The sequence below is a fragment of the Grampus griseus genome, assembly GCF_964374135.1.
Source record: "Grampus griseus genome assembly, chromosome: 2".
Lineage (NCBI taxonomy): Eukaryota > Metazoa > Chordata > Mammalia > Artiodactyla > Delphinidae > Grampus > Grampus griseus.
Window position 1 is genome coordinate 73519890 of NC_139018.1, and position 23970 is coordinate 73543859.

The 23970-nt window shown below is 56.3% G+C and overlaps 2 protein-coding genes across 3 annotated transcripts; both read left to right on the forward strand.

Annotated features, from left to right (window-relative positions):
• Positions 1-1203: 1203 nt before the first annotated feature.
• RIPK3 (receptor interacting serine/threonine kinase 3) lies at positions 1204-5342 on the forward strand (the record flags this gene model as incomplete). Its single annotated transcript, XM_082649384.1, is given in 16 exon segments — positions 1204-1274; positions 1721-1829; positions 1831-1854; positions 1973-2095; positions 2099-2141; positions 2144-2324; positions 2824-2961; positions 3083-3129; positions 3332-3418; positions 3421-3498; positions 3609-3660; positions 3662-3692; positions 3928-4158; positions 4160-4288; positions 4432-4492; positions 5029-5342. Coding segments are annotated over 16 exon segments (1683 nt in total). The 3' UTR covers positions 5307-5342.
• A 1070-nt stretch (positions 5343-6412) lies between these two features.
• On the forward strand, positions 6413-21903 carry ADCY4 (adenylate cyclase 4). Of its 2 annotated transcripts, XM_082647945.1 has the most exons (25): positions 6413-6942; positions 8615-8812; positions 8926-9087; positions 9704-9853; positions 10295-10443; positions 10520-10631; positions 11358-11485; positions 11621-11779; positions 12034-12166; positions 12345-12518; positions 15119-15162; positions 15299-15385; positions 15564-15633; positions 15946-16043; positions 16713-16797; positions 16904-17041; positions 17689-17799; positions 18062-18246; positions 18446-18530; positions 19003-19161; positions 20427-20573; positions 20864-20971; positions 21089-21203; positions 21525-21649; positions 21733-21903. In XM_082647945.1, exons 1-25 carry the CDS (start codon positions 6784-6786, stop codon positions 21883-21885), a joined length of 3234 nt encoding a protein of 1077 aa, XP_082504071.1. In that variant the 5' UTR covers positions 6413-6783; the 3' UTR covers positions 21886-21903. The 2 variants fall into 2 exon arrangements, 1 of the variants encoding a protein (XP_082504071.1); XR_014296339.1 differs by lacking the exon at positions 21733-21903 and having other exon boundaries at positions 20791-20971; positions 21525-21639.
• The last annotated feature ends 2067 nt before the right edge of the window (positions 21904-23970 follow it).

A 23970-nucleotide genomic window follows, 5' to 3' on the forward strand; every position in this document is an offset into this window, starting at 1 on the left:
TGAACTAGACTTTTTTGAGGACCTGCCAAACTTGCCTTTATATTTTGTGAGATACCACCATATCACCATAATAAAGTCTTCAGATGGATTCTGTCAGCTGTGCAGGTGCAGGCAAGAGACCCTAAACCATAAAGAAGCCCAACCTCCTTTCTCCTCCCAATGAGTATGGAGTGCCAGCTGGGGTGATCAGCATCTTAAGGAAGCCTCAGAAGTTTTGGTTGTTCATTTATTACTTCAATTCAACAAATATTTATTGGGTACCTACCATGTACCAGCTTTTAAAGAGACTACAGTCTAAGAATTCCCTAAATAGGTTGAAAATAGCATGGACTGACTCCACCAGCATTCATGATGTGGATCCCGGAGTTCCAAGTGCTCAAGAAACCACAGTTCACTGCTGGCCACTTTTGCTCCAACTAGCAGGGCCCATGGACCACTGGACAGAACGGAAATTTCACACCAAGGTGAGCACCCTCCAGTGAGTCCTGGCCCATGACCCATGACCCACAGGGTTGGGTCTCCCCAAAAAGAACCGAGTGCCTAAGGCTGGCTATATCTAATTCCACAACCTCCAGCCATGGTCAGGCCTTGGGCAGGTAAAATATGGATGCCTTCTGTCTGCCCTGAATCCTTAAGGCTCCACTTGCTCCTGAGTTCTCCAGGGCCCTTGTCCAGAGTAAATGCTTGCCAGGAACATTTGTTAACCAGAGAAGTTGCATGGAGGATTTGCCGTAAGGGGAGAGGGCAGAGAGGCTCTGAGGTGTTTCCACTGCAGTATACACCACATAACAGCAACACTCTGGCTGGCCCAATTCGCCTAGCTGACCACAACACCCTGGGAGTGGGTCTTGGTCTTGCCAGCAGACAAATCACTACCAAGGGCAGGAATGCAGACTGTTGGTTGCTTCACACCTACCCCAGCCACCTCCCCCACCAGCTGAAGCCTATGTGAAAATAGCAAAGCTTGATGGTTCAGAGCCAGGCTTGGAGGTCAGGTCCACACACGCTTGGGCCAGGTACTTACACTATCCGTGCTTCCGCTTCCTCACCTATAAAGAAGTAACAAAAGCAGTACCTATCTCCTTAGGGTTGATGTGAGAATTACGTAAGCTAACCTATATTATGTACCTTCTATACGGTGAGCTTTAGACACGTGTTAGCTGTGATCTTAAGGCAGCTGGGGGAGAGCGGAAGCTTAGGACCATGATGTCCTCCTCAGCACCATCTCCCCCGGTCCTCACCATCCCAGGCTTGGCGGTGGAGCTGGGAATCCGGTGGGAGAAGGGAGAGACGCCAGCTTAGAAGGCGGTTGATTGTGGGTTCCTAGAAGGTGAGGACTCCTTCCGTGGCGCCCTGCATACCCAGTGACAATGAACCTGGCCGTGGCCCCCGAGGAACAGCGCTAGCTTCCCTTCGGCACCTCACCGGCACCCCTCCCCCCAACCTGCCCCGGAGGGTGGGACTGCAGAGGCTTCCGTCAAAGAAGGAAGTGGTCCAGGCAGTGTAGAGAAAGCAACCCGGGAAGCGGAATCCGTGCAGTGGCCTGGAGACTGACCCCTCTCCCGGCCCCCAACCCCAGGGCACAGTGGGGCTCACGCGGGAGGCTGGAGATTGAACTGACCAACACGAGCTGAGTCACGGGGCTTGGGGGGTGGGGCGGTGTGGGGAGCCGCGCGGCCTTGGGGCCCTGGCCGGCGGGTGATGAGGCCCCCTCTCTCAGGCACAGCGGTACCTCAGCCCCGCTGGTGCCCATCGAGGAAGTGGAGAACCCCGAGTTCATGGGCAAAGGCGGATTTGGCGCTGTCTTCCGGGCACAGCACAGGACTTGGGGGTTTGGAAGTGGCGGTGAAGATCGTGAACTCGTGAGTGCCCCGAGCCGCTTGGGGACGGGTGTCTGGTCTGGGAAGCTGGGCGGAGGAGGAGGGGCCTCTGCGTGGCAGGGCCTGAGTGCGGAAGGGAAGGATCTTCCCAGGAGGGAGCTCGGCTCCAACCCGCGCCAGAGTGCCGGCCTGCGATATCCCGGGAGGTGAAGGCCATGGCAAGCCTGTGTAACAATCATGTGCTGCCCCTGCTGGGGGTCACAAAGAAACTGGAGTGAGAGTACGTGTCTGGGCCGGCTCTGGTGACTCAATTCATGGAGAACGTTCCCTGGCGGTGCTGCTACAGCCCCAGTGCCCGAGGCCAGGGCCGCTCCTCTGCCGCCTGCTGCAGGACCTGGTGCTCGGGATGTGCTACCTGCACAGCCAGAACCCCATGCTTCTACACCGGGATCTCAAGCCCCCCAACGTCCTATTGGACTCAGAGCTGCATGCCAAGGTCAGCACATCCATTACGCAGCCCAACCCCTGGATGAGGTCCTGCCCCAGAGCTGCTCCAACCCCACCCACTGGACAGAGGACCTGCTGCAACCCTGTCTTCTGAATACCCTCAGCATCTCCCTCTGGACACAGTGCTGCCCAAGTGTCAAGGCTCATCCAGGAGCTTTAGCCCCTGCCATACCAGGCGATAGAAGCCTTGGCCAACATGGTCAGTTCCATGGGTCCACCCCACGGGGTCCTCCAAAGACCCGCGGCTGACCTAGTCCAGGAGACTCAGACCTTGACCCAGCCCCATGGAGCGGGGACCCAGACCTCCAACCAGGAGCCTCACTGGTCCTACCATTCCGCTAACCCCCCACACCCCCTTTACAAGGCTGGGACCATAATATCTGCGCAGCCACAGAAGGGCCTGCGCCTTCTGTGGGGGAGAGGAAAGGATTCTGCAGGCTGCTAGGCCCTGTCCATCTCCTATCTCCTCCTTCTTATCTCCTTTTGCAGCTGGAAGATTTGGCCTGTCCACGTTTCTGGGAGTCTCACAGACAGGGGCAGGATCTGGGGAGTCAGGGAGCACCCCAGCTTACTTGGCCCCAGAACTGTTGGCTGATATAAACTGGAAGGCCTCCATGGCCAGTGATGTCTACAGGTAAGGTACTCCAAACACACATCCCCAAGTTCTACACCTCTCTGGGTCCTTCTAAGGGATGGTATATGGAAAGGAGTCTTGTCAGCAGTTGGGTCAGGCCTCAGCTTTATGTCTCCTGCAGCTTCGGGATCCTAATGTGGGCAGTGCTAGCCAGAAGAGAAGCTGAAAGTAAAACTCTAGGCAGACTCTGGGATCCTTCACCTCAGGTGCCCCCTCCCCCAAACCCCCAATCCCCAAGCCCTCCTCTTCCTGTTTACCTGCTCAGACGGCCCTACTCCCTCCTTACATCTCCTACACTCCCTGCCCCTTTCCGTGATGGCTCAGGTGGCCTTCATACTCTGGATGTCTTCTCCTCACACCCACACCCCAGTAGTGGACCGTAAATCACTGCAGCGGGAAGCAGTGTGTGAGAGGCAGATCCGGCCTGCATTGACTGAGCTGCCCCAGTCTGGCCCTGAGATCCTGGCTTGGAAGTACTGAAGGATTTAATGCAGCACTGCTGGAGCCATGAGCCCCAGAAGAGACCCTCCTTCCAAGGTGCGCTGACCACTTAGCTGGCAGTTGAGGTAGGCCTGGATCTGTCAGCAGGGGCTTTTCACTGGAAAAGAAGTTTTGCTCACCTGCCACCCACTCTGCCTTCTCTCCAGAATGCCGACCAAACACCCAGAAAGTCCTCGATCTGGTAAAGAAAGGAGATGTCTGGTAAAAAGATGAATGCTGCAGTCTCCACAGTGAGTGCCCAATGCCCTCACCCCACCTAGGAGCTGGGCAGGATGGTACAACGTGGCTCCCTTGACCACCCAATGACTCCCCACTGACCACTGTTTTCTAGGCCTTGACTGTTGTCCCCAGTGTCCCCGCCCCATCCTTGAGTTCCCAGACAACAGATATGAAGCAAGAGACTCCTCCCTTGGGTTTGCTCTGGCTCTCCCACCTCCATGCCCAGCCAGCTCCCCATCCTTGCAGGTAAAGGAGTTCCTGTCTGAGCACAGGGGCAGCAGCAGGTTGTTGTCTGTCCTCAAGCCAGGCCCGGAAAGTACAGAAATGGATGGCCCTGGGGGAACCACAGGAAGCCATGATTGCATGGTCTCTGAAATGATGAACCTGAATCTGGAGGGGTACCCCAGGTCTGTTCCTGAAAAATGTACAAACCTTCCCGAGAGCATCAGGGCCCAGAGAGGGCAGGTTCAGCCTGCCCTGGACAGCAGAGACCTCTTCAGATTCAACAGCCCAACCTCCTCAAAATCCAGAGACCTTACCTGTCAGAAACCAGAAGCCCAGCCCCACCTCGGCTTGGACCCCAGGTCCTGGACCCCAAGGGTATCAGGTGAGACATTGGTAGGACTAGGGGATGCACTAGGACTCCTGTGAATCCTGTCCCCTTGCTAGGGGAGACTTGGGGCTGAGGGGGTCTGCAGTAGGGGAACAAGGCCCAGGACAGGGGGCCTGAGAGCCCTGTGTTGTTTGCAGGGGGCTGAGAGACGTGACACCAACTGGCCTCCCAGGGCGCCAGGGCCAAATCCAATACCAGGTACCCACTCCGCACTCCTTCCTCCTTCCTTCCCCCTGCTCAATTCTTCCACAAGTTTCTTCCTCAAGACCAAATATAGATCCAGGGTACTTGGGGAGGGGAATGAGAAAGGGCTAGAGGCCACCTAACCCAACTTTCTCATTTTATAAACGAAGAAACTGACATCCACTGAGGTCACACAGCAAAGCCTGGATTTGCCCCTGAGCCTTCTGACTTTCCCCAACACCAGCTCTGTGAACCCCTGAATTCCATTCCATTGTTGCCATGTATGCCCAGAGGGTTTCCTATCAGAAAAGACCCAAACATCAGAGTCTCAGATGTTAGTTGCCACTCCTCTTGAGCTTCTGCAAACCCAATTCTGAAGGTGCAGCCTGAAGACACACCTTGACCCAGTCACTGGCAGGCCCGGAGACCCCACACTTGCATTTCCCCAGGGTGAACACGAGGTGCCACTGCCTCTCCACCCTGCCGCTCCTCCTCACTTTGAGTCTCGAGAGCGCTTAACCCTCCCACCGTCATCACTTTTTCTCTTAAAGGGCCACGGTTTCCTACCGTACTTCATAGCCAAGGGGTACAGATTGGAAACAACAACCATATGATTATACAAGGAAGAACTGCCTCATCCCTGCAGGGCCTGGCACCTCGGGGCATGGATAGGGGCCCCCAGCACACCCCCCAAGGAACAGGTTCGAAAGAAGGACAGCAAGAACCCGAAGCTGGAGTGGGCCACAGGGCTGGTATCATAATAGCAGGAACCGAAGCAGCTTCTAAACTGCCTCCTGGACTTGAGGCAGCTAGCCTAGACTTTCTCTGAGGGCCGTCAGGCCTGCACCCGAACTGTCTTTGTGGCCCCAGGAGTCAATAAATGTGGTGGAATTTTGACCAAAGCACCACGACGAGGCTAAAGCTTCAGCCAGGGGCGGGAAGGGACGTGGATGAGAGGCGGGGGAGCTGACATCGAGGGAGGAGAAGGCACTTCCGTGTCTGGCTAGGGCGGGAAGGGGGATGCTGAGGGCTGTAGGTGGGCAGAGTTGTGGCACACAAGGTCAGGGCCCAGCTGGCGGCGGCAGGAAGGAATCCTGGAGGTCTGGCTCCTGGGCAGCTCTAATCTCGGGGCAGAGCACTTCCTGTAGAGCAGGCCCAGACCCCACCCTAAACCAAACCCTGAGGACAGAGGCTGTGGTCCTGCCACCACCTTTTCCCTGGGCTGTGGAGACTTGGCAGTGGAGTCCTGGGGAGGGGGCTCACCATGGGAATTTGCAGACCCCAGCACATCTCCCTGCATGATGCCCCTAGTCTCTCGTACGTCAGCCCCCATACTACCACCTCCTTCCGCCGCGTGCACACATTGCTTCCGTGGAGGCACTGGAACCCTTTGATTCTCAGCTGCTGTCTGGGAGTGGACAGCGACGGCTCCTCAAAGCTACACGCAGATGTGCCCCTCCCCTGGAGCTGGACACCACTGGAGTATGGACCACTCAGATACGGCCACAGCGCTGCCGTCTAGGCTGGAGGAGCAGGGAATGACCGCCTCCCATCCTAACCTAGAACCTAGCCCCCGCGTGGCACCATGTTCTTCTTCCCCGCATCCTTGCCAGCCTTCGCTCCAGCCCACCCTCAGTCTCCCCACATCCAAGGTTCTGAACCCATTTTGACATTTGACGCTTGGCTCAGCCCACCCCACCCCTTGCGTCTCCCCCCGCCGTCCACATTTCTCTTCCTTGAGGGGGCAGATGTGGGGAGGCTGTGGAGTTAGGAGAGACAATCAGAGTGGGGGAGGAGGCCTGCGGAGTCCGGCTAGGGCACAGGAAGGGCCGGGCTGTCCCACCGGGGAAGTGGGAGGGCGCCGAGGCGCCGGGAGGGAAGTGCCTGTTGCCCGGGGCTCAGAGCTAATAGCCTAGCAGCCAGTGTGACTCCGAAACCTGCCCTGGGGTTAGCCCGTTCAGCTGCGGCAGTGAGTTGGGGGAAAGGAGGTAGCCGGGGCTCCTTTGCTTCAACCCTGAATCCTGTGCCCCTGGCTTTTGCTAGAGCACCTCTGCAGTCTGGGTTTGAGGAAGGAGAAGCAAAGCATTGAGCAGTCCCTTCACTGCCAACTGGGAGAAGGCAAGGAGGTCACACGGAGTGCCTGGGGGAGGTGGGATAGCGAGGTTGGGAGGTCCGGGCGCAAGTGGCTTGGACCTGGTGAGAACGGCACAGCTGGGGCTAGCTGGGGCCTCAGACAGTAACCCACCCTGGCCCTCCTCAGCCCCAGGGGTCACCCCAAGGCGGTATAGCTCTGGGCAGGGGAGACCATGGCCCGCCTCTTCAGTCCCCGGCCGCCTCCCAGCGAAGACCTCTTCTACGAGACCTACTACAGCCTGAGCCAGCAGTACCCACTGCTGCTGCTGCTGCTGGTGATCGTGCTCGTCGGGCTCCTGGCGCTGCTCGCTGTTGCCTGGGCCAGCGGCAGGGTGAGTGGCGGGGGAGGTGCGGGGAGTGGGGCTCTGGTGCAGGGCGCCTCCTCGGGGACAGCGGGAGGGTCATTGCCTCAGGGGCATTTTCAGGGTTGGGACTTGTGGGTCTTCTTTTGTTTCGGCCACGCCTTGCAGCTTGTGGGATCTTAGTTCCCAACCAGGGATCAAACCCACGGTCCCTGCACTGGAAGCACGGAGTCTTAACCACTGGACACCACCAGGGTAGTCCCACGTGGATCTTCTTTTCGATGTGCTTTCTTGGCTGGGACCCGGGAGACAAGTGCTAGCCCTTGAGGAACTGCAGTGACCCTGCCCAAGTCACTCTGCCTCTCTGGGCCACAGTCTCCGGGTCTACACGAGCAGATAGCTGAGCCCTCGACGCTTCTAATTTCCCTGCAGGTACTGACAGACCTCAGACTTTACAAGCTTCTGTGATCTACTGGTCCTAGAATAAATCCAACACCGGAATTTCCAGTTTTCCGGCGGTGGGGGGGGGGATTACACTGGGCCCCGTGGGAATCTGCTTCCTGGTTTTCTTTCCCTTTTAGGGGCCGTAGGGCAGTTGTACCCACAGAGTCCCAGAAGACACTTTACATCCCACTCTCATTTAGTTCCACAATGAACCCGTTTGCAGTTTCTTTTGTGGGGGGAAAGGGGATCTTCAATTCCACTTCTGGAAGTATCCTGCGTCAAGTTTTCTTTTCACATTTCGGAGGCAAGGTGGGAAAACCACTGGATGTGACCAATCCTTGCCCGTCCTCCTCCAAGTCCAGGAAGAGGTGGGGACAAACGGTGGAGACCGGGGTGGGAGTCGGGGGCTTCTACGCCTTGAGGTGATGGTGAGATCCAGCTCCCAGGCAGGCGAGGGAGGTTCTGGGCGCCCCCCTGCCCAAGCTCTGCTTGAGGGCGGGGTGGGGTGGGGTGGGGGGCGGGCGGGGCCTGAAACTCTGAACCTTGGCCCCGGGCAGGGAATCTCCCCAGCAAATTGGCCAGATTTGGATACACTCATGCCTAAGTGCCTTCTGTGAGCTGGAATTCCTCACTTGCTTTGGGATCCCAGGTGGGGGTGGGAGGGGTGCTTTAGTTCCGAGAAAACTTGAGTCTCAGAAAGCTTCTGGATCCACAAATGGCCAATATGAGGTTGGAGCCAGGTCTCCTGGGTAGATGGCCCAAGGTTCAGCCCCCCTGCAGTGTGCCAGTGAGATAGTAGGTTGAATCACAGGAGACTGCTGGCTCTCAGAGCACAGGGAGAGCAGGTCGGTGCTTTGTGACCACCTAGAAGGGTGGGATAGGGAAGGTGGGAGAGAGGGAGACGCAAGAGGGAGGGTATATGGGGATATATGTATGCATATAGCTGACTCACTTTGTTATACAGCAGAAACTAACACACCATTGTAAAGCAGTTATACTCCAACAAAGATGTTAAAAAAGAAAAGAGAGGGAGAAGGCAGCATCTTAAACTCAAAAAAAAAAACACAACAGATTATCAGCAATTTCATGTGGTTCAACCTAATATGAATGGCAAGTGAAGGTGCCCTACCTGCTTTTCTTACTTGGGTTTGAAACAGTTTTCAGAACGGCTCTGAGGGACTGCCCACTCCTCCTCTCCTTGGACAAGCTCCCCAAACTCCACACCCCAATCTTGCCTCATGTACCCCCTCCCCCCCAGGAGCTGGCCTCAGACCCGGGCTTCCTGACCACTATGCTGTGCGGGCTGGGCGGCTTCTCGCTGCTGCTGAGCCTGGCTTCCCGCGAGCAGCGACTGCAGCGCTGGACGCGTCCCCTGTCGGGCCTCGTGTGGGCAGCGCTGCTCGCGCTAGGCCTCGGCTTCCTTTTCACCGGGGGCGTGGTGAGCGCCTGGGACCAGGTGAGGCAGGCCGAGCAGTGGGGAGGGGACTCCCGGGCCTCCGACGCGCACCTAGGCCCCGAGGAGCAGCGCAGCAGTGTAAGCGTGCAACTTCCCGCGCCCGTCTCCCCCAGGTGTCCTTTTTCCTTTTTGTCATCTTCACCGTGTACGCCATGTTGCCCTTGGGCATGCGGGACGCCGCCGCCGCGGGTCTCGCCTCTTCACTCTCACACCTGCTGGTCCTCGGGCTGTATCTTGGGCTTCAGCCGGACTCACAGCCCGCGCTGCTGCCGCAGGTGAGCACGCATGGAGCACGGGCTGCGTCCGAGGCTGGCTCCGCTGGGCGCTACTTGCTACCTCTGGGCATTCACCAACCGTTTGATGAGCTGTGACTCCAAGGCAGGGCGCAACGCTGGGCGCAGGGTACAAACACAGACCCCGACCGTGCCCTCGTGGAGCTGGTACAGAGCGCAGCGCGATGCCTGCAAACGCCAGAAGAGGGCTCTGGGCCCACGGGGAAGGGAGCTCGCCAGGGGACTGGGGTGGTGGGGACAGATGTGGATGACGGAACCAGCACAGAGAATGTAAAAATTGGAGCTTGAGTAATGTCGTGCTGCGGCGCGGGTGGGGATGGTGGAGTAGTATTCCCAGCAGAGGGAACGTATGTGCCAAGGTTTCTAGACCTAAGAGGCCGTGTTGGTGCAGCAGACAAGAGTCTGCTTGGGGTGGGGGAGGGCGGGGGGAGGAGAAGTGCCCCCTATGGGTCCCACAGTGTGGCACCCGTTGCCTCGAAATACTTCGGTCTCTTAACTGCAGAGTCCTCCTCAGCCCTCTCAGAGACCAATCCAGCTACACACAATAGCCCCCCGACCCCGGGGTCCAGCGCCCTCTGAGGCTGACCCTTCCCCACAGCTGGCGGCAAACGCGGTGTTGTTCCTGTGCGGGAACGTGGCCGGAGCATACCACAAGGCGCTGATGGAGCGCGCGCTGCGCGCCACGTTCCGGGAGGCGCTTAGTTCCCTGCACTCCCGCCGGAGACTCGACACCGAGAAGAAGCACCAGGTCCGCTGGGCCCGGGAGGCCGGGAGGGACCGGGGCTCGGAGGGAGGAGTTGTTTAGATCACACAGCCGGGCTCTGGAAGCTGAATGACTTTGGGAGGGTCGCTTGACCTTCTGTTTCCTCCTTTGTAAAATGTGGCTATCACCCACCTTGGAAGGCCGCTGTGAGGCTCAAGCAAACTGAAGCTTGTGAAAGCGTTTTAGAACGTCGTGATACTAAACAAAGGGCTCTAACTCCGGTATTGGTGCCGGAAGTTCAGTCCCCAAAGGTGATCAGTGCAGGGCAGGGGTGGAGCCAGGCTGTAGGTGGTGGGGAGGACCTGGGCCAGCGCCCTGGGAACACCTCTGGGGCTGGGGAAGTCTGTGGGCTCCTAAGGGTTTGGGGGGGCTGAGGCTCCTGGTTTTAGGGGTAGGAGTGTTGGTGCTTATAGTCACCTCCCCCAGGAACACCTTCTCTTGTCCATCCTTCCTGCCTACCTGGCCCGAGAGATGAAGGCGGAGATCATGGCACGGCTGCAGGCTGGACAGGGGTCACGGCCAGAGAGCACCAACAACTTCCACAGCCTCTATGTCAAGAGGCACCAGGGAGTGAGGTATAAGGAAGGATGGCAGATGGGAGGGAACATGGGCTGAGACCCCAGCCCCACTGACGCAGTCTGCTCTGCCTAGCGTGCTGTATGCTGACATCGTGGGCTTCACGCGGCTGGCCAGTGAGTGCTCCCCTAAGGAGTTGGTGCTCATGCTAAACGAGCTCTTTGGCAAGTTCGACCAGATCGCCAAGGTCAGAGGGGGCTTCCTTCCCCACCTTCAAACTCCCCACCCTGGAGAGCCCCTTCCGAGGGAAAATTCTGCCTTATAAGATCCCAGTCCCACTTCCAAGTCCATGTGGGCTCCCAGATACCCCACTGCAGGTAGGAAACCCTCTCAAATCTCCCCAGGTATGGAACTGCTCACTGCACACCTCAAACCTGGAGAGACCTTTCAACATCCTCACAGATGCCCCAACCACAACACCCCCAAACAGGCTCTGAGCCCCAGCATAGGTGTCTCTGGACACTGCAAGCAAATCTAGATAGATTTTTCTGATGTGCTAACACTAGGAGGCCCTTCCAAGGGAAACCTCTGCCCTCTGCATCCTCAGCCCAGCTACCTTCTCAGTCCCCAGGGATGCCCCTAAGCAACTTAATCTTGGGTGTCCCCCCAAAAAAACCCTCAATCCTGAGGTGACTTTCATATGCTCAAATCTGGATACACGCTACACATGCCAAAGATGGAGAGAGCCACAGACATCCCAACCTTTCAGAAGCCCTTCTGAGAAAGACACCCACCTAGGAGACCTCAGCCAGCCCCGTATCAAGTTAAGAGAGTCCCTAGATCTGACCTAGACAATCCCAACCTCAGAAGTTCTTCAGGAATACCACATTTGCTCCCACTTTTCCCCAACTCCCTCCTGCCTCCTTTGATCACTAACCAGGTGACCCCCTCCCCCTGTACACCCTTCCCCCAGGAGCATGAATGCATGCGGATCAAGATCCTGGGAGACTGTTACTACTGTGTCTCCGGGCTGCCGCTCTCGCTGCCAGACCACGCCATCAACTGCGTGCGCATGGGGCTGGACATGTGCCGGGCCATCAGGTCAGCTCGGGTGGGCAGGATGGATGTGGGGTGGGGGCGGGAAGGGTAGTGGAAGTCATCTCGGAGAGAGGGAGGGGTGCTGCATGGGTAGGGCTGAAGGCAGCACTCCCACTGTTCTCCACACACTCTGCTCAGGAAACTTCGGGCAGCCACCGGCGTGGATATCAACATGCGTGTGGGTGTGCACTCGGGCAGCGTGCTCTGCGGGGTCATCGGGCTGCAGAAGTGGCAGTATGATGTCTGGTCCCATGACGTCACTCTGGCCAACCACATGGAGGCGAGTGGAGTGCCAGGGTGAGAGCTGGGGCTCCAGCAGGCTATAGCCAGAGCCCAGTCAGGCCTCCCACATGCCTGGTTTTCATAGTTCTTTAAAGTGGGCACGTTCCCAAGTGGGGCTCAGAGAGATCCTGGGGTACAGGGAGGGGAGCTGGGAGACACCTCCTGTAGCACAGGGCCTTGCTTGAAGTCAGACCTCCAGGAATGATCCTCGAAAGAAATGAGAGATTTGGAAGCCCTCCCTTCTGATTCCCACTGCCCCCTCCTTCCAGACGAGTACATATCACAGGGGCTACGCTGGCACTGCTGGCAGGGGCTTATGCTGTGGAGGATGCAGCCATGGAACACGGGGACCCATACCTTCGGGAGCTAGGGGAGCCGACCTACCTTGTCATCGATCCCCGGGTAAGAGCCCAGCCTGGACCCCATGGGCTGGCCCACGGGCCTGATCTCTTCCATGCCAGAGACTGAGCTCCTATGTCCTGAAGTGTGTATCGTGGGGGAGGGGACACAAGCCTTTAAGGGGTGTGGGGAGAATGGGGAAGGGTCTGTGATCTTGACTCTCAGCCCTCATGTGCCCCAGGCTGAGGAGGAGGACGAGAAGGGCACTGCAGGCAGGTTGCTGTCCTCTCTTGAGGGCCCCAAGATGCGTCCGTCACTGCTGATGACCCGCTACCTGGAGTCCTGGGGTGCGGCCAAGCCTTTCGCCCACCTGAGCCACGTGGAGAGCCCCGTGTCCACCTCCACCCCTCTCCCGGTACGTGCACCTCCTTCACGAGCCCAGCACTCACGTAAACCCACCCCCACTGCCTGCTTCTAGCCCCTCCCGCCCCCACCACTAGTGAGTCACTTGACGTCACAAGGTCCCGAACTTTCTGCTCACCCTAGTTACTGGTTCAGGACCTTCCTTGCCCTTCTTTCCAGAGAAAGGGCAAAGATGACTGCCCTCTGAGCTCAGCTCAGAGACGACCCAAGATCCCACAGACACTATGTCCCTTGCTACCCAGCCTCTACTCAGGAAGGCCCCTTCCCCTGGTACCCTACTTCCTCCTCACTCTGAGGCCAGTGGTGCACACCTATTCCCACCAGGAAGTGTCTCTGTTTAGCTCAGTCCTGCGACTGCATGCTCTCTTCTTCAGTCCCCTCTGGAACCGGGAAGGCGGGGCCAATCGCTTGTTGCTCCTACTCTCCAACACTTGTACACAGATAAAATGAGGTGGCAGTGAAAATCTCTCATGGCCTTGAAGAAGGAAATCACCATGAGTGGGCGGGAGGGGGGAGGGAGAGAGGGGAGCCGGCCTACCCCTCCTCTGGGGTAAGTTAGAGCAGGGCCAGTTATTGGCTGACATATACATAGCACTTCAAGGGAGTCAGTGATTCACCAGCTGCCGGAGGAGCCTGGATCTCCTCCACCAGCCGACTCTTGAGGTTGGTACTTGATGACAACGGCCAGAACCCCCTCATGCAGCCACCCAGGCCATGTCCCTAAAGGCTTGCCCTGGGATTACATTCGTCAGCCCGTTCTCCTCCATTTCACCCGATCTGCCCAAAACCTGTTCAGCATTCCCAACCACCTATCCACAGATCTTCCCAGGATCTTCCCTACTAGGTAGACCAGCTTGAATCTATGGGGTGACTACAGAGTACCCTTTCTGTGTCCCATCCCACTCCTCTCCCATCCAGCAGGAAAGCAGGCCAGAGATCAGTGCACAGTGGGGAGCGGGGAGGGGGTGGACCTTGGCAGCAGTGGCTCAGCGGCTGAGTGCATGGGGAAGGGGAGCTGTCAGAGGGCTAAGCTGGCAGGATGGAGAGGAAGGAAGAGCCCAAGACCCAGCTGACTGTTGCAGGATGAGACCTCCCAGTGGGGGTGGGGTAGAAAGGGGTTTGCTGGGAGCCCAGGGGCTGTAAGACAATATTGGGTACAATCCCCGAGGTGGGGAAGCCCCCCAGAACCCATGCCAGAACTCCCCAACCCCCCACTGGCGTGCAGGCTAAGAAGTTCAGGGCAGAGTGGGAATCCCTTGCTCTAAGGTATCTCCTGAGGCAGGACCTCACCAGCCCAGAGACTCCCTTCTCAGCCCCTGATATCCCAGGGTCTCATTCAAATGTTAGGAATCCTGAGACTCACACTTAGCCTACTATTAAACAAGGCAGAACTTTGGGGTGGTGGGGTGCTATTTGTGTGGTGGCTACCATCCATCCATTCCTTCCTTCCTTCCTTCTTTCCACAATCTTTGAGCACCTACTATGTTGCAGGCACTAAGTTAGTTCTTGAGAAGACAGAAATGAATAAGATGTTTTCCCTGCCTTCAGATAACTTATAGGCATGAGGCCGGGGATGGCGGCGCAGGTAGGTAGTCTGATAAAAGTGAGGACCAGGCATAGCTGCATAGATGGCCCCGTGCCTAGAACATACCTCTCAGTCGCTCTCCGTCTCTCCCTCTCTGCTCCTCTCACGTACACAAGGTTTTGGTTTGGGGGATGAGGTGGCCCCCTGTGACCCTGCTTCCTTCACATGAGCCAGGCGAGTGGGGAAGGACGGTCACCACACATCTTCACCCCCTTCCTTGGCGCTTGTCTTCACCTGCTCGCGTGCTCCTTCTCACATCTCTGCACACACTGCGTATTCCTTTCGGTGCAGAAGAGAGTGACTGTAACCAGGTTTGTTTCTCTTCCTCCTTCCCTTTCTTCTCCATTTTCGTTTCCCTCTCTCACCACCTCCCAGCTCAGCCTGACCATCACGAAAGGGCAGAGGAGATTCAGAGTGTTTTGCATTGCCATTCCAGTTTCAACCAACAGGGATTTTGGGGCATGGGGTGATGGGCAAGTCATTGCCTTTGGAATCTGTTGCAGTCCTTAGGGAAGATGAGACAAGGAATCAACAGCCACTCATGCCTACAGAGGATCCAGGGTTGCCGTCTAAGTGATAGAAACTATGAGGAAATCAGAGACTCTGGGAGTCCGAAGAGTCAGGAGGGAGCTTGAAGAAGTAAATATGGTTCGAACCTTCCCTTGCGGGTAGGTGGGATTTGGTAGAGATAGAGATGGAGATGGAGGTAGAAATGGAGATATACAGGGAGAGATAGAGATAGAGAGAGAGAGTTCATTAGAGGCAAGGGAAGCAGCCAGGTCAAATGCTCAAGTGAAGGCCGGGTGTAGGTAATGGAATGCCTCACTGCAGAGAGGCTCCACCATGGTGGAGGACGCTCACCATCTTCCATCTTCCCCCATCCCTGTGTTCTCCCTGCAGTCAAGGCCGGGTGTAGGTAATGGAATGCCTCACTGCAGAGAGGCTCCACCATGGTGGAGGACGCTCACCATCTTCCATCTTCCCCCATCCCTGTGTTCTCCCTGCAGGAGAAGGCCCTGTCTTCCTTCAGCCCCCAGTGGAGCCTGGACCGGTGAGGAGGCTTGAACAACTTTGACAGTGGGGCTGTCCCAGTGACCTGCCTCCATCCTCCCTGGGGGGGCTTCTCCTGCTTTGCCCAGATGCTTTTGAGGATCTCCCTGGTGACAGGCTGGGCTCTCACTGTGCAGGAGCCGTACCCCCCGGGGACTAGATGATGAACTAGACACCGGGGATGCCAAGTTCTTCCAAGTCATCGAACAGCTCAACTCTCAGAAGTACGGAGAGCAGGAGAGGGCTGGGAGGGCTGGAGGCCTGGGCTCATGTGGTAGAGGAGGGGTGGTAGGACCTGGAAGGAAGGGAGAGCCTTCCCAGCTCTAGCCCTTCGACTCACCGGACCACGCCCTCCTCCCTGCCCCTTCCTCTTCCGGGCTTACTGCCCCCACCCTCCACCAGACAGTGGAAACAGTCAGAGGACTTCAACCCATGGACACTGTACTTCCGAGAGAAGGAGATGGAGAAAGAGGTAGGCTGGGGGGATGTCACCATAGGACTTCCCAACACCTTGGGGAGGGAGCAGGCCCTGTGGTCCCACCTCCCCTGCCCAGGTCTGCCCAGTTTGTGACCCTGGTGGGTGAAGGGCTCATACCCATCTATTGAATTACTGGGTGGTGATGGGAGGGAGGAGGGCAGCTCCTTGGGGAACAGGTAGAGGCTACCTGGGGCAGAACTGGAGGGGGGACAGTGCGGCTGGGGACCCACTCCTTGCCTGGGACTGACACCTTCAAGGTGATGGGCAGCACTGGTGCCCTGTCTCCACCGACCCCCTCCCTTCCAGTATCGGCTCTCTGCACTCCCCGCCTTCAAATACTATGCCGCCTGCACCTTCCTGGTTTTTTTCTCCAACTTCATTATCCAGATGCTGGTGACAAACAGGTGAGGGACCCCCAGGCAAGGGAAGCCCTGATTCTCAAGAACAGAACCCCTGGCTCTTCCAGACCCCTGGCCCACACTTTCTTCCTTTGCCCACTTCCCCTCGGCTCAGGGCACTGAGCCACAGAGGAAATGGAAACATGTGGTCTGGGGAACTGGTCATCGTAGCCCCCATCTTCCTATCTTACATCCCGTGGACTTTCTGTGTACCCCAAGCATTTTCACATACCCGTCTTTCAATTCTAGCAACAGTCCCATGAAGGAGGTTTTGTTCCCATTGAGAAGTCCAAATCTCACAGCAAATGAGCTTAGAGAGTAGGTCCTCACTCCCAGTTCACTGCTAGGAGGGGTGAGGACTCATTCAAAACTCAGCCAGATGAAAGAGCTTTGGCCTGAAAGCGCAGAGACCAGTCTGATGCAGCCTCGGCCACTCCTGTGAGTCCCCTGTCCCCTTCCAGTATTGTCCCTACATTATCCCAGTACTGTCCTTGACCCCTCAGCTTTCCCAGATCATCAGCATGTAATGCCTTTCATCAGCCTAGACCTCATTGACAGCCGGTTCAGATCCCCAGGACCACTTTTCCCCATGTCTCCCAACCAGACTGAACGGCACCCTCCCAGCGCACAGAAAACCTCTTGGTTCTTAAAGCCCTCGCTCTTGTCTCTCTTTAGGCCCCCAGCTCTGACCATCACCTATAGCATCACCTTCCTCCTCTTCTTCCTCCTCCTCTTCGTCTGCTTCTCAGAGCACCTGACGGTGAGGTGGGCTTGGGGGCAGAGTGGCGAGCTGGGGCCCTGACCACGACTTGGCCTGCAGTGGGTGCCCCAGCCCCACGGCTAAGACTCCCATGCTCCTTCCACAGAAGTGTGTCTTGAAAGGCCCCAAGATGCTGCACTGGCTACCCACACTGTCTGTCCTAGTGGCCACACGGCCCGGACTGCGAGTTGCCCTGGGCACCGCTACCATCCTGCTCGTCTTCTCCATGGCCATTACCAGCCTGGTGAGAGAGAGGGGGCCCTATGCACCCCCATTAGGGCATGCCGGACCTGCCAGAGGCTGAAAGAGGACCCCTGGATTTGGGGGGACTGCTGGACTAAAGCCAGGGGATGCTGGAAATGTTGGACAAGTATAAAAGAAAATTATAGTCGCCCACGACCGACCACCTGGGCATAATCATTGTTAATAACACTTTAGTGGATATCCTTCCTATCTTTTTTCTATGTATGCAGACCTTCCTTCCTTACCTTACTCACTATGATTTTGTAAGCTGAGTTTGGCTGATTTTTCAGAACTTAGCATCGTTCCTAGAATTCTATCCCTGAAAAGCACCTTAGGAATCATCCCCCATCCAAGTTACAGAAGCAGAAGCTGGGGCCCAGAGAGGTTAAGTGGCTGGCAAAAGATCACACAGTGGATCCATGACAGACTAGAGCTCAGGACACCCACTCCCCCAATCCCTGCCCCCCCCCCGCCCCCGCCAGCGAGGACCCCAGCGCTGAGGCTCCCTCACCAACCAGAGATAGCAGGCTCCGCCCCTTTGGAGGAGTCTGGCCACGACTCATCCCTGGGTCAGCTGCAACCCGGCACAAGCCGCCACTGTGCCCAAGGAGCTGCCTGCCCACCTCAGCTCCTTGTCTCCTTCTGCAGGTCTTCTTACCGGCAGCATCAAACTGCCCTTTCCGGGCTCCCAATGTGTCCTTCACGGCTTCCAACCTCTCCTGGGAGCTCCCTGGGTCCCTGCCTCTCATCAGCGTCCCCGTGAGTATCCCTCACAGCCCTGGATCTCCTCCTCCAGAGCCTTCCTCCGCCCCTCCCCCACCCCTTAATTGAAGAGCACTTCATCCCGTGGACCGGGACAGATATAAGTCACACTTGGTGTGTGTGTGTGGCCGACACCCTCTACCCTCCTGATAGGACTGGACCCTGGGAGGGGCAGGACAGGAGCCCTGGGGCGGCCCCCGCCCCCGCCCCTGCCCGAGGGATATGCCCCACCTCCTGACCGCCTTGCCCGGGCCCCCAGTACTCCGTGCACTGCTGCGTGCTGGGGTTCCTCTCCTGCTCCCTCTTCCTGCACATGAGCTTCGAGCTGAAGCTGCTGCTGCTGCTGCTGTGGCTGGCAGCCTGCTGCTCCCTCTTCCTGCACTCCCACGCCTGGCTGTCTGACTGTCTCATCGCCCGCCTCTATCTGGGTGCCTTGGACTCCAGGTGCGCACGGCCGCTGCACAGTGGGGCACGGGCTGCGATGGGACAGAGCAGGAGTGTTTTCATCTCTTTGTCTGAACCACCCACAGGGCAAAAGGAGAGGGAGGCCGAGGGCTACGTGGGCACGGGTGCGGGAGGCGGCGGGGAGAGGCCATCGAGAAGGGGCAAGGCAAAGGGAAGCCCTGATGTGTAGCCTCCTCAGGCCAGGGGTGCTGAAGGAGCCTAAACTGATGGGAGCAATCTCCTTCTTCATCTTCTTCTTCACGCTCCTGGTCCTGGCTCGGCAGGTAAGTCTCCCAGCTCAGCCCTTCAGGGCCTCCCTAGGAAGGGTGAGGTGGAGTCCCCATATGTGTGACTTCGTCTTCCCCTTATTCTCTTACTGCCTTTCCCTTATTCTCACCTCTCCAGGGTGGAGCCCAAATGGTGTGTCCATTAGAAGCTTCTAAGTGAACCTTCCTGCTCCCTTTCTTTCTCCTTCACTCCCCGAGGGGAGCACCCTCAAATTCTCCCCTCCCCTCCTCCCTCCCACCCCAATCTAGGAGAATTCATGCTTAAGAAAAAATCTGCTGCCACTACTGTCCTCGCTAGTTTGAATCTAGATTCAAGGCAGTCTCCCCAGGAATAGTTGCACCTTAAGCCTTTTCTCTAAACTGGGGGTGTGGGATGGTTTTAAGCGTCACGGAGTGAGGGGTGGACACTCAGGAGCTGGGGCTCCCCCTGTACTGTCTCTTCCCATGGCCCCCTGGTGACCCTCCCCAGAATGAGTATTACTGCCGCCTGGACTTCCTGTGGAAGAAGAAGCTGAGGCAAGAGCAGGAGGAGACAGAGACGATGGAAAACCTGACTCGGCTGCTCTTGGAGAATGTGCTCCCCGCGCACGTAGCCCCCCAGTTCATCGGCCAGAATCGGCGCAACGAGGTGACTCCCCACCCCCAGCTCCTGAGCCCCAGACGATGAAAGTCTTGTGTTGGCCCATCCTCTCTGGACTCCTGTACCATGGGTTGGGTGGCTGCCCGAGCCCCGGTGCCTGTCAGGTGCCTCCGTTTTCACAAGAGCTTAGGCTCTGTCTTTGGCGAGCACGGAATCTCCGGCTCCCAGGTTCTTACTTGGAAGGAGTGTCCTCTCTAACGGCCACTCTCTCCACTTCAGAAGCCTCATCGCGTGTCGATGGGAACTGTGTGAAGGACACAGTCCACCCATCTCTCTAGCCCTGCATTATCCAGTATGGTAGCCGTTAGCCTTGTGTGGCCATTTAAATTTAAATTAATGAAAATAGAATATTCACTTCCTCGGTCACACTGGCCACATTTCAAGTGTTCGACAGCTTCTCGTGGCTAGTGGCCGCCATATTGGGTGACACATATAATAGGCGTTTCCACCACCACAGAAACTTCGGTTGAATGATCCTGCTCTAGATCATCAGATATCTTGCTACAGTCAGAGGATCAGAGGTCACTCACATATCCGCACCATCTTCTCTGTACCACCACCACCTCGCACTGTCTGCTGTGGAAACGCTCTTGGCCTGTATCAAGAGGGTGTTAAAAGAAATGCCTCAGGGGCTATGTCGCAGCCTTGTGCCTCACCACATGCTCTCTGCTCTCGAGATCAGTAGTAGCTCTGCTTCTCCTGGTTTCTTCTCTTATAGACACTGGAAATCTGGTAACTGATCCTGTTTCTGTCTTCTCATTGGCTACTAGAAAGCTCAGAGCCAGAATCTGGGATTAATGAGATTCCCCCTTTCCCTACCATTGCTCTTTTTTTTTTTGAGTTTGAACAAAAATCCTTTTCTCAAAGCTCTGGAGGTTATTATTGCTTCATTTTATCTTCCAAACTGTAGCTATCTTTGTAAGATGACTTAACTGACTTAACACTTTTCAGCAATAAGATAGGATATACAGATAATTCCCATGGACATGATCCCAGTTCCAAAAGAGACTCCCTTCACGTTGCTGTGAGGTGATCTTGACTCTGAACCTCTGTCTCTCCTGGAATTGCAATGAGACCCAATCTTTAACTCTTGAGTCACATCCCTGGGGTAACCTGGCCCTACCTCTCTCGTTCCTTCCCGATCCTTCTTAAACCAAGGCGGTGGAGTGTGGACACAGGGAGGGGGACCCATGTAGACCCAGAAGGGGGAAGAATGTGGCATAGCCCCTTACCCCAACCTCTTGCCCCCCCAGGACCTCTACCACCAGTCCTACGAGTGTGTTTGTGTCCTCTTCGCCTCAGTCCCAGACTTCAAGGAGTTTTACTCTGAATCCAGCATCAACCATGAGGGGCTAGAGTGTCTGCGGCTGCTCAATGAGATAATTGCTGATTTTGATGAGGTGACAACTTGAAAGGTCCCCCCAGACCCTATGACCTGGATTCTAGAATTTCCCACCAGTCCCTCCTTCCACTTCGCTCTCCCGGCCATGAGGCCCATCCTCCCTCCCCAGTCCTCCTGCTTCTCCTCTGATCCCCCAGCTCTGCCCTCCCCAGCAACTCTGCCCACTACCAACTCTCCTCCTGCCACCATCCCTGACCCCACAACTGGTCCTTTAGCTTCCAAAATCCTGGGGCTGGGCTTCTGGGAGAGAGCAAGAGAGACTGGGGACACAGCCTCCTTTCCGTACAGCTGCTCTCCAAGCCCAAGTTCAGTGGGGTGGAGAAAATCAAAACTATCTGCAGCACCTACATGGCAGCTACAGGCTTGAACGCCACCTCTGGACAGGACGCACAGCAGGTACAGCGTCCCTTCATTTCGTACTGACCCTCGTCCGGGCTCTCATTGGTGGGCCCATAAGTGGGTCTTATCCCTGTGACCTCATTGATCCATCCTGGTGGGCCGGCCTTTTGCCAGGATGCCGAGCAAAGCTGCAGCCACCTTGGCACCATGGTAGAGTTTGCCGTGGCCCTTGGGTCTAAGCTGGACGTCATCAACAAGCACTCATTCAACAACTTCCGCTTGCGTGTGGGTGAGGACCCTCCTTTGCTGGGACAATCTGGGACCTCCTCCTCACTTTCCCAAGCTCTCCCTCTCCCGAATCCTTTGTTAGCTGCTCCCCAGCTCACCCCGGGAGCCCCCTCCAGACTCACCCCTTGGGATGGAGCATGAAGCTGCTGGGCCAGAAGCTATGAGATCCATCCAATTCTTTCCCTAGGCCGCAGTCCTCCAGCCCCTCCTCCTTTCCTCCAAGGCCCCTAGGCCCTTCACCCTAGTTCCTTGAGCTGCATCTTCCCCTCCGCTTCCTCGAAATCCCCCCCTCAGGGCCCCTCTTTACCGTACCTCTTGTCAGGGTTAAACCATGGACCTGTAGTGGCCGGAGTGATTGGTGCCCAGAAACCACAATATGACATCTGGGGCAACACGGTGAACGTGGCCAGCCGAATGGAGAGTACAGGCGTCCTGGGCAAGATCCAAGTGAGCGAGCCACATTGGAGGCATGGGGGCAGGGCGATAGGTAGGGCCACTTCCACATTCCCTCACCCCTCCTCCAATCGCAGGTGACCGAAGAAACAGCCTGCGCCCTGCAGTCCTTAGGCTACACCTGCTACAGCCGGGGCATCATCAAGGTCAAAGGCAAAGGGCAGCTCTGCACCTACTTCCTGAACACAGATTTGACACGAACTGGACCTCCCTCGGCCACCCTAGGCTGAGAACCCCACCCCCTCCTCCCACCTATAAGATCCTCAATAAAGATACTCTGGTATGTCTGGGTTAGAATTGATGTCAGAAGCTACTAGCCTATCTGGGGAGCATCTTCTCCTCGCCTCTCAGTAGTATGGCTTCTTCTCAGGCCAAACTGAGTGTTTGTGTGTGTGCAAGTGTGAGCATGAGTGTGTTAAAAAGGAGTGATTCTTTCTCACAAGCTCAGCAAGACGACTGCCTCAGCCTTCCTGCCTGCCTGCCAACATGATTCCAATGTTTTGTACCCTTGGAAGCAGAAAGGATTTTATCCACATGACTCAAAACAAAAACTTGTCCTTTCCTGTTCCCCATCCACAAATACTGGAAAGAATCTCCAGTAAAATGTCATTTGATCTTTATTCATTCAACAAACACTAAATAAGCACCTGTTATGTGCTTACTATGTAGCATGGGCGGGAGGCCTGGGAAATAATCTATTAGGTCCCTCGCTGTTTTGGCTGCTGTTCTCAAACGGACCCACCATGCTTTCTAGCAAGGACCTGTAGACAGTTTGAGGGTCTCCTGTTCTCAGGTCCCTCAGATTCCCCCCTGCTTCCTTTTGCATCCTTCTGCACAGTTGCCGATATTACGTGGGTCTTGAAGCATCCAGGGCTCATTCCCACTTGCTCATACTTTGGGGTCCATGGGAGATATCTGGACACCCTAAGTTTGTTGCAGATGTTGCACGTGGATTTGGGGCTTTTCTCCTAGTTGTCTTTCTTTTTTTATAGGAGATATTCAAAAAGTACACTGCCGCTACCATCTTCTATTTTTTTTTAAATGAATATCGTATATTTTTATTTTATTTATTTATTTATTTTTAATTTTTGGCTGCATTGGGTCTTCAGTGCTGCGCGCGGGCTTTCTCTAGTTGTGGCGAGCGGGGGCTACTCTTTGTTGCAGTGCGCGGGCTTCTCATTGCGGTGGCTTCTCGTGGAGCACGGGCTCTAGGCACACAGGCTTCAGTACGTGTGGCACATGGGCTCAGTAGTTGTGGCTCGCGGGCTGTAGAGCGCAGGCTCAGTAGTTGTGGCACACGGGCTTAGTTGCTCTGCAGCATGTGGGATCTTCCTGGACCAGGGCTCGAACCCGTATCCCCTGCATTGGCAGGCGGATTCTTAACCACTGAGCCACCAGGGAAGCCCCTACCATCTTCTTAAAACGCTGTCGGAACAGAGCCAGTCCCAGACTCTCCAAGGCAACGGTCATCCCTAGGAAAGAATGACTCAACCTTCTCACTTCTGCAAATCTTCATTTCCTAAGGGTGACCACATCCCAGAGGGCCCTCAGCTCCAGCCTGCACCAGAGCATTTTAGGGGTTGGCAGAATGCTGATGTGCAGAATTCTAGGGGATAAGATCTGATGACTTGGTTCTCAAGTGAGGCCTCCTTGGGAGACACAGGGAAGGAAAGCAATCCCCTAGGACACCTCCCACTGAGAGGACAAAGATTACTGGTAGGAAGTTGGAGTCCTGCTAATAAAGATACCCATCACAGCCTTCAGGGCAGACACCTCACAGCAGTGCTAAGTGTTCTCAGAAGGTTCGCTAAGTCAGGGAGTGAAGGTCCGCTGAGTCGCGGAGTCTGGAGTGGTGAGCCCACGTGGGTGGTCTTCCTTGGCCAGCTCCTTCAGGGGTCTGCAGCCCTGTGTTGTTCTCAGTATGATCTCCAGACCACCTGCCTCAGAGGCAGGGAGGGAAGAAGGTCTGATTTCTATGTCTGTGTCTCTTCCAAAGCTGAAAATCATGGGAAACTAATGGATGTGCCTCTCAGCTGTTGAGAAGGACACCCATAAGGGCAACCAGGAGCACCCCAGTCCGCCATAATACACATGCCCCACACACAGGGTTGACCCAATTTCAGACTTCAGTTTTCATTGCAAAGCTGCCCGTGGGGGCCAGGCTCCCACTCTGCCCTGACTTGCCCTTCCCCTCCCTCTCTTCCGCTCCACCCGCCACCTGGGTAAGAGGAGGTTGAAGAATTGGGTCAGGCCAGCGTGGGCGTATTCCCCCAGGAGGAAAGCGAGCAGCCTTCCGCTGCCACCACCCCGCAGGC

What these genes read in the sequence shown, in the direction of transcription:
- ADCY4 (XM_082647945.1), top strand. Translation starts at nt 6,784, where the DNA reads ATGGCCCGCCTCTTCAGTCCCCGGCCGCCTCCCAGCGAAGACCTCTTC. An exon ending in CCCCAGTGGAGCCTGGACCG is followed by an intron (nt 15,163 to 15,298) that starts GTGAGGAGGCTT and finishes CTCACTGTGCAG; the next exon opens with GAGCCGTACCCCCCGGGGAC. An exon ending in GCCAGAATCGGCGCAACGAG is followed by an intron (nt 19,162 to 20,426) that starts GTGACTCCCCAC and finishes TTGCCCCCCCAG; the next exon opens with GACCTCTACCACCAGTCCTA.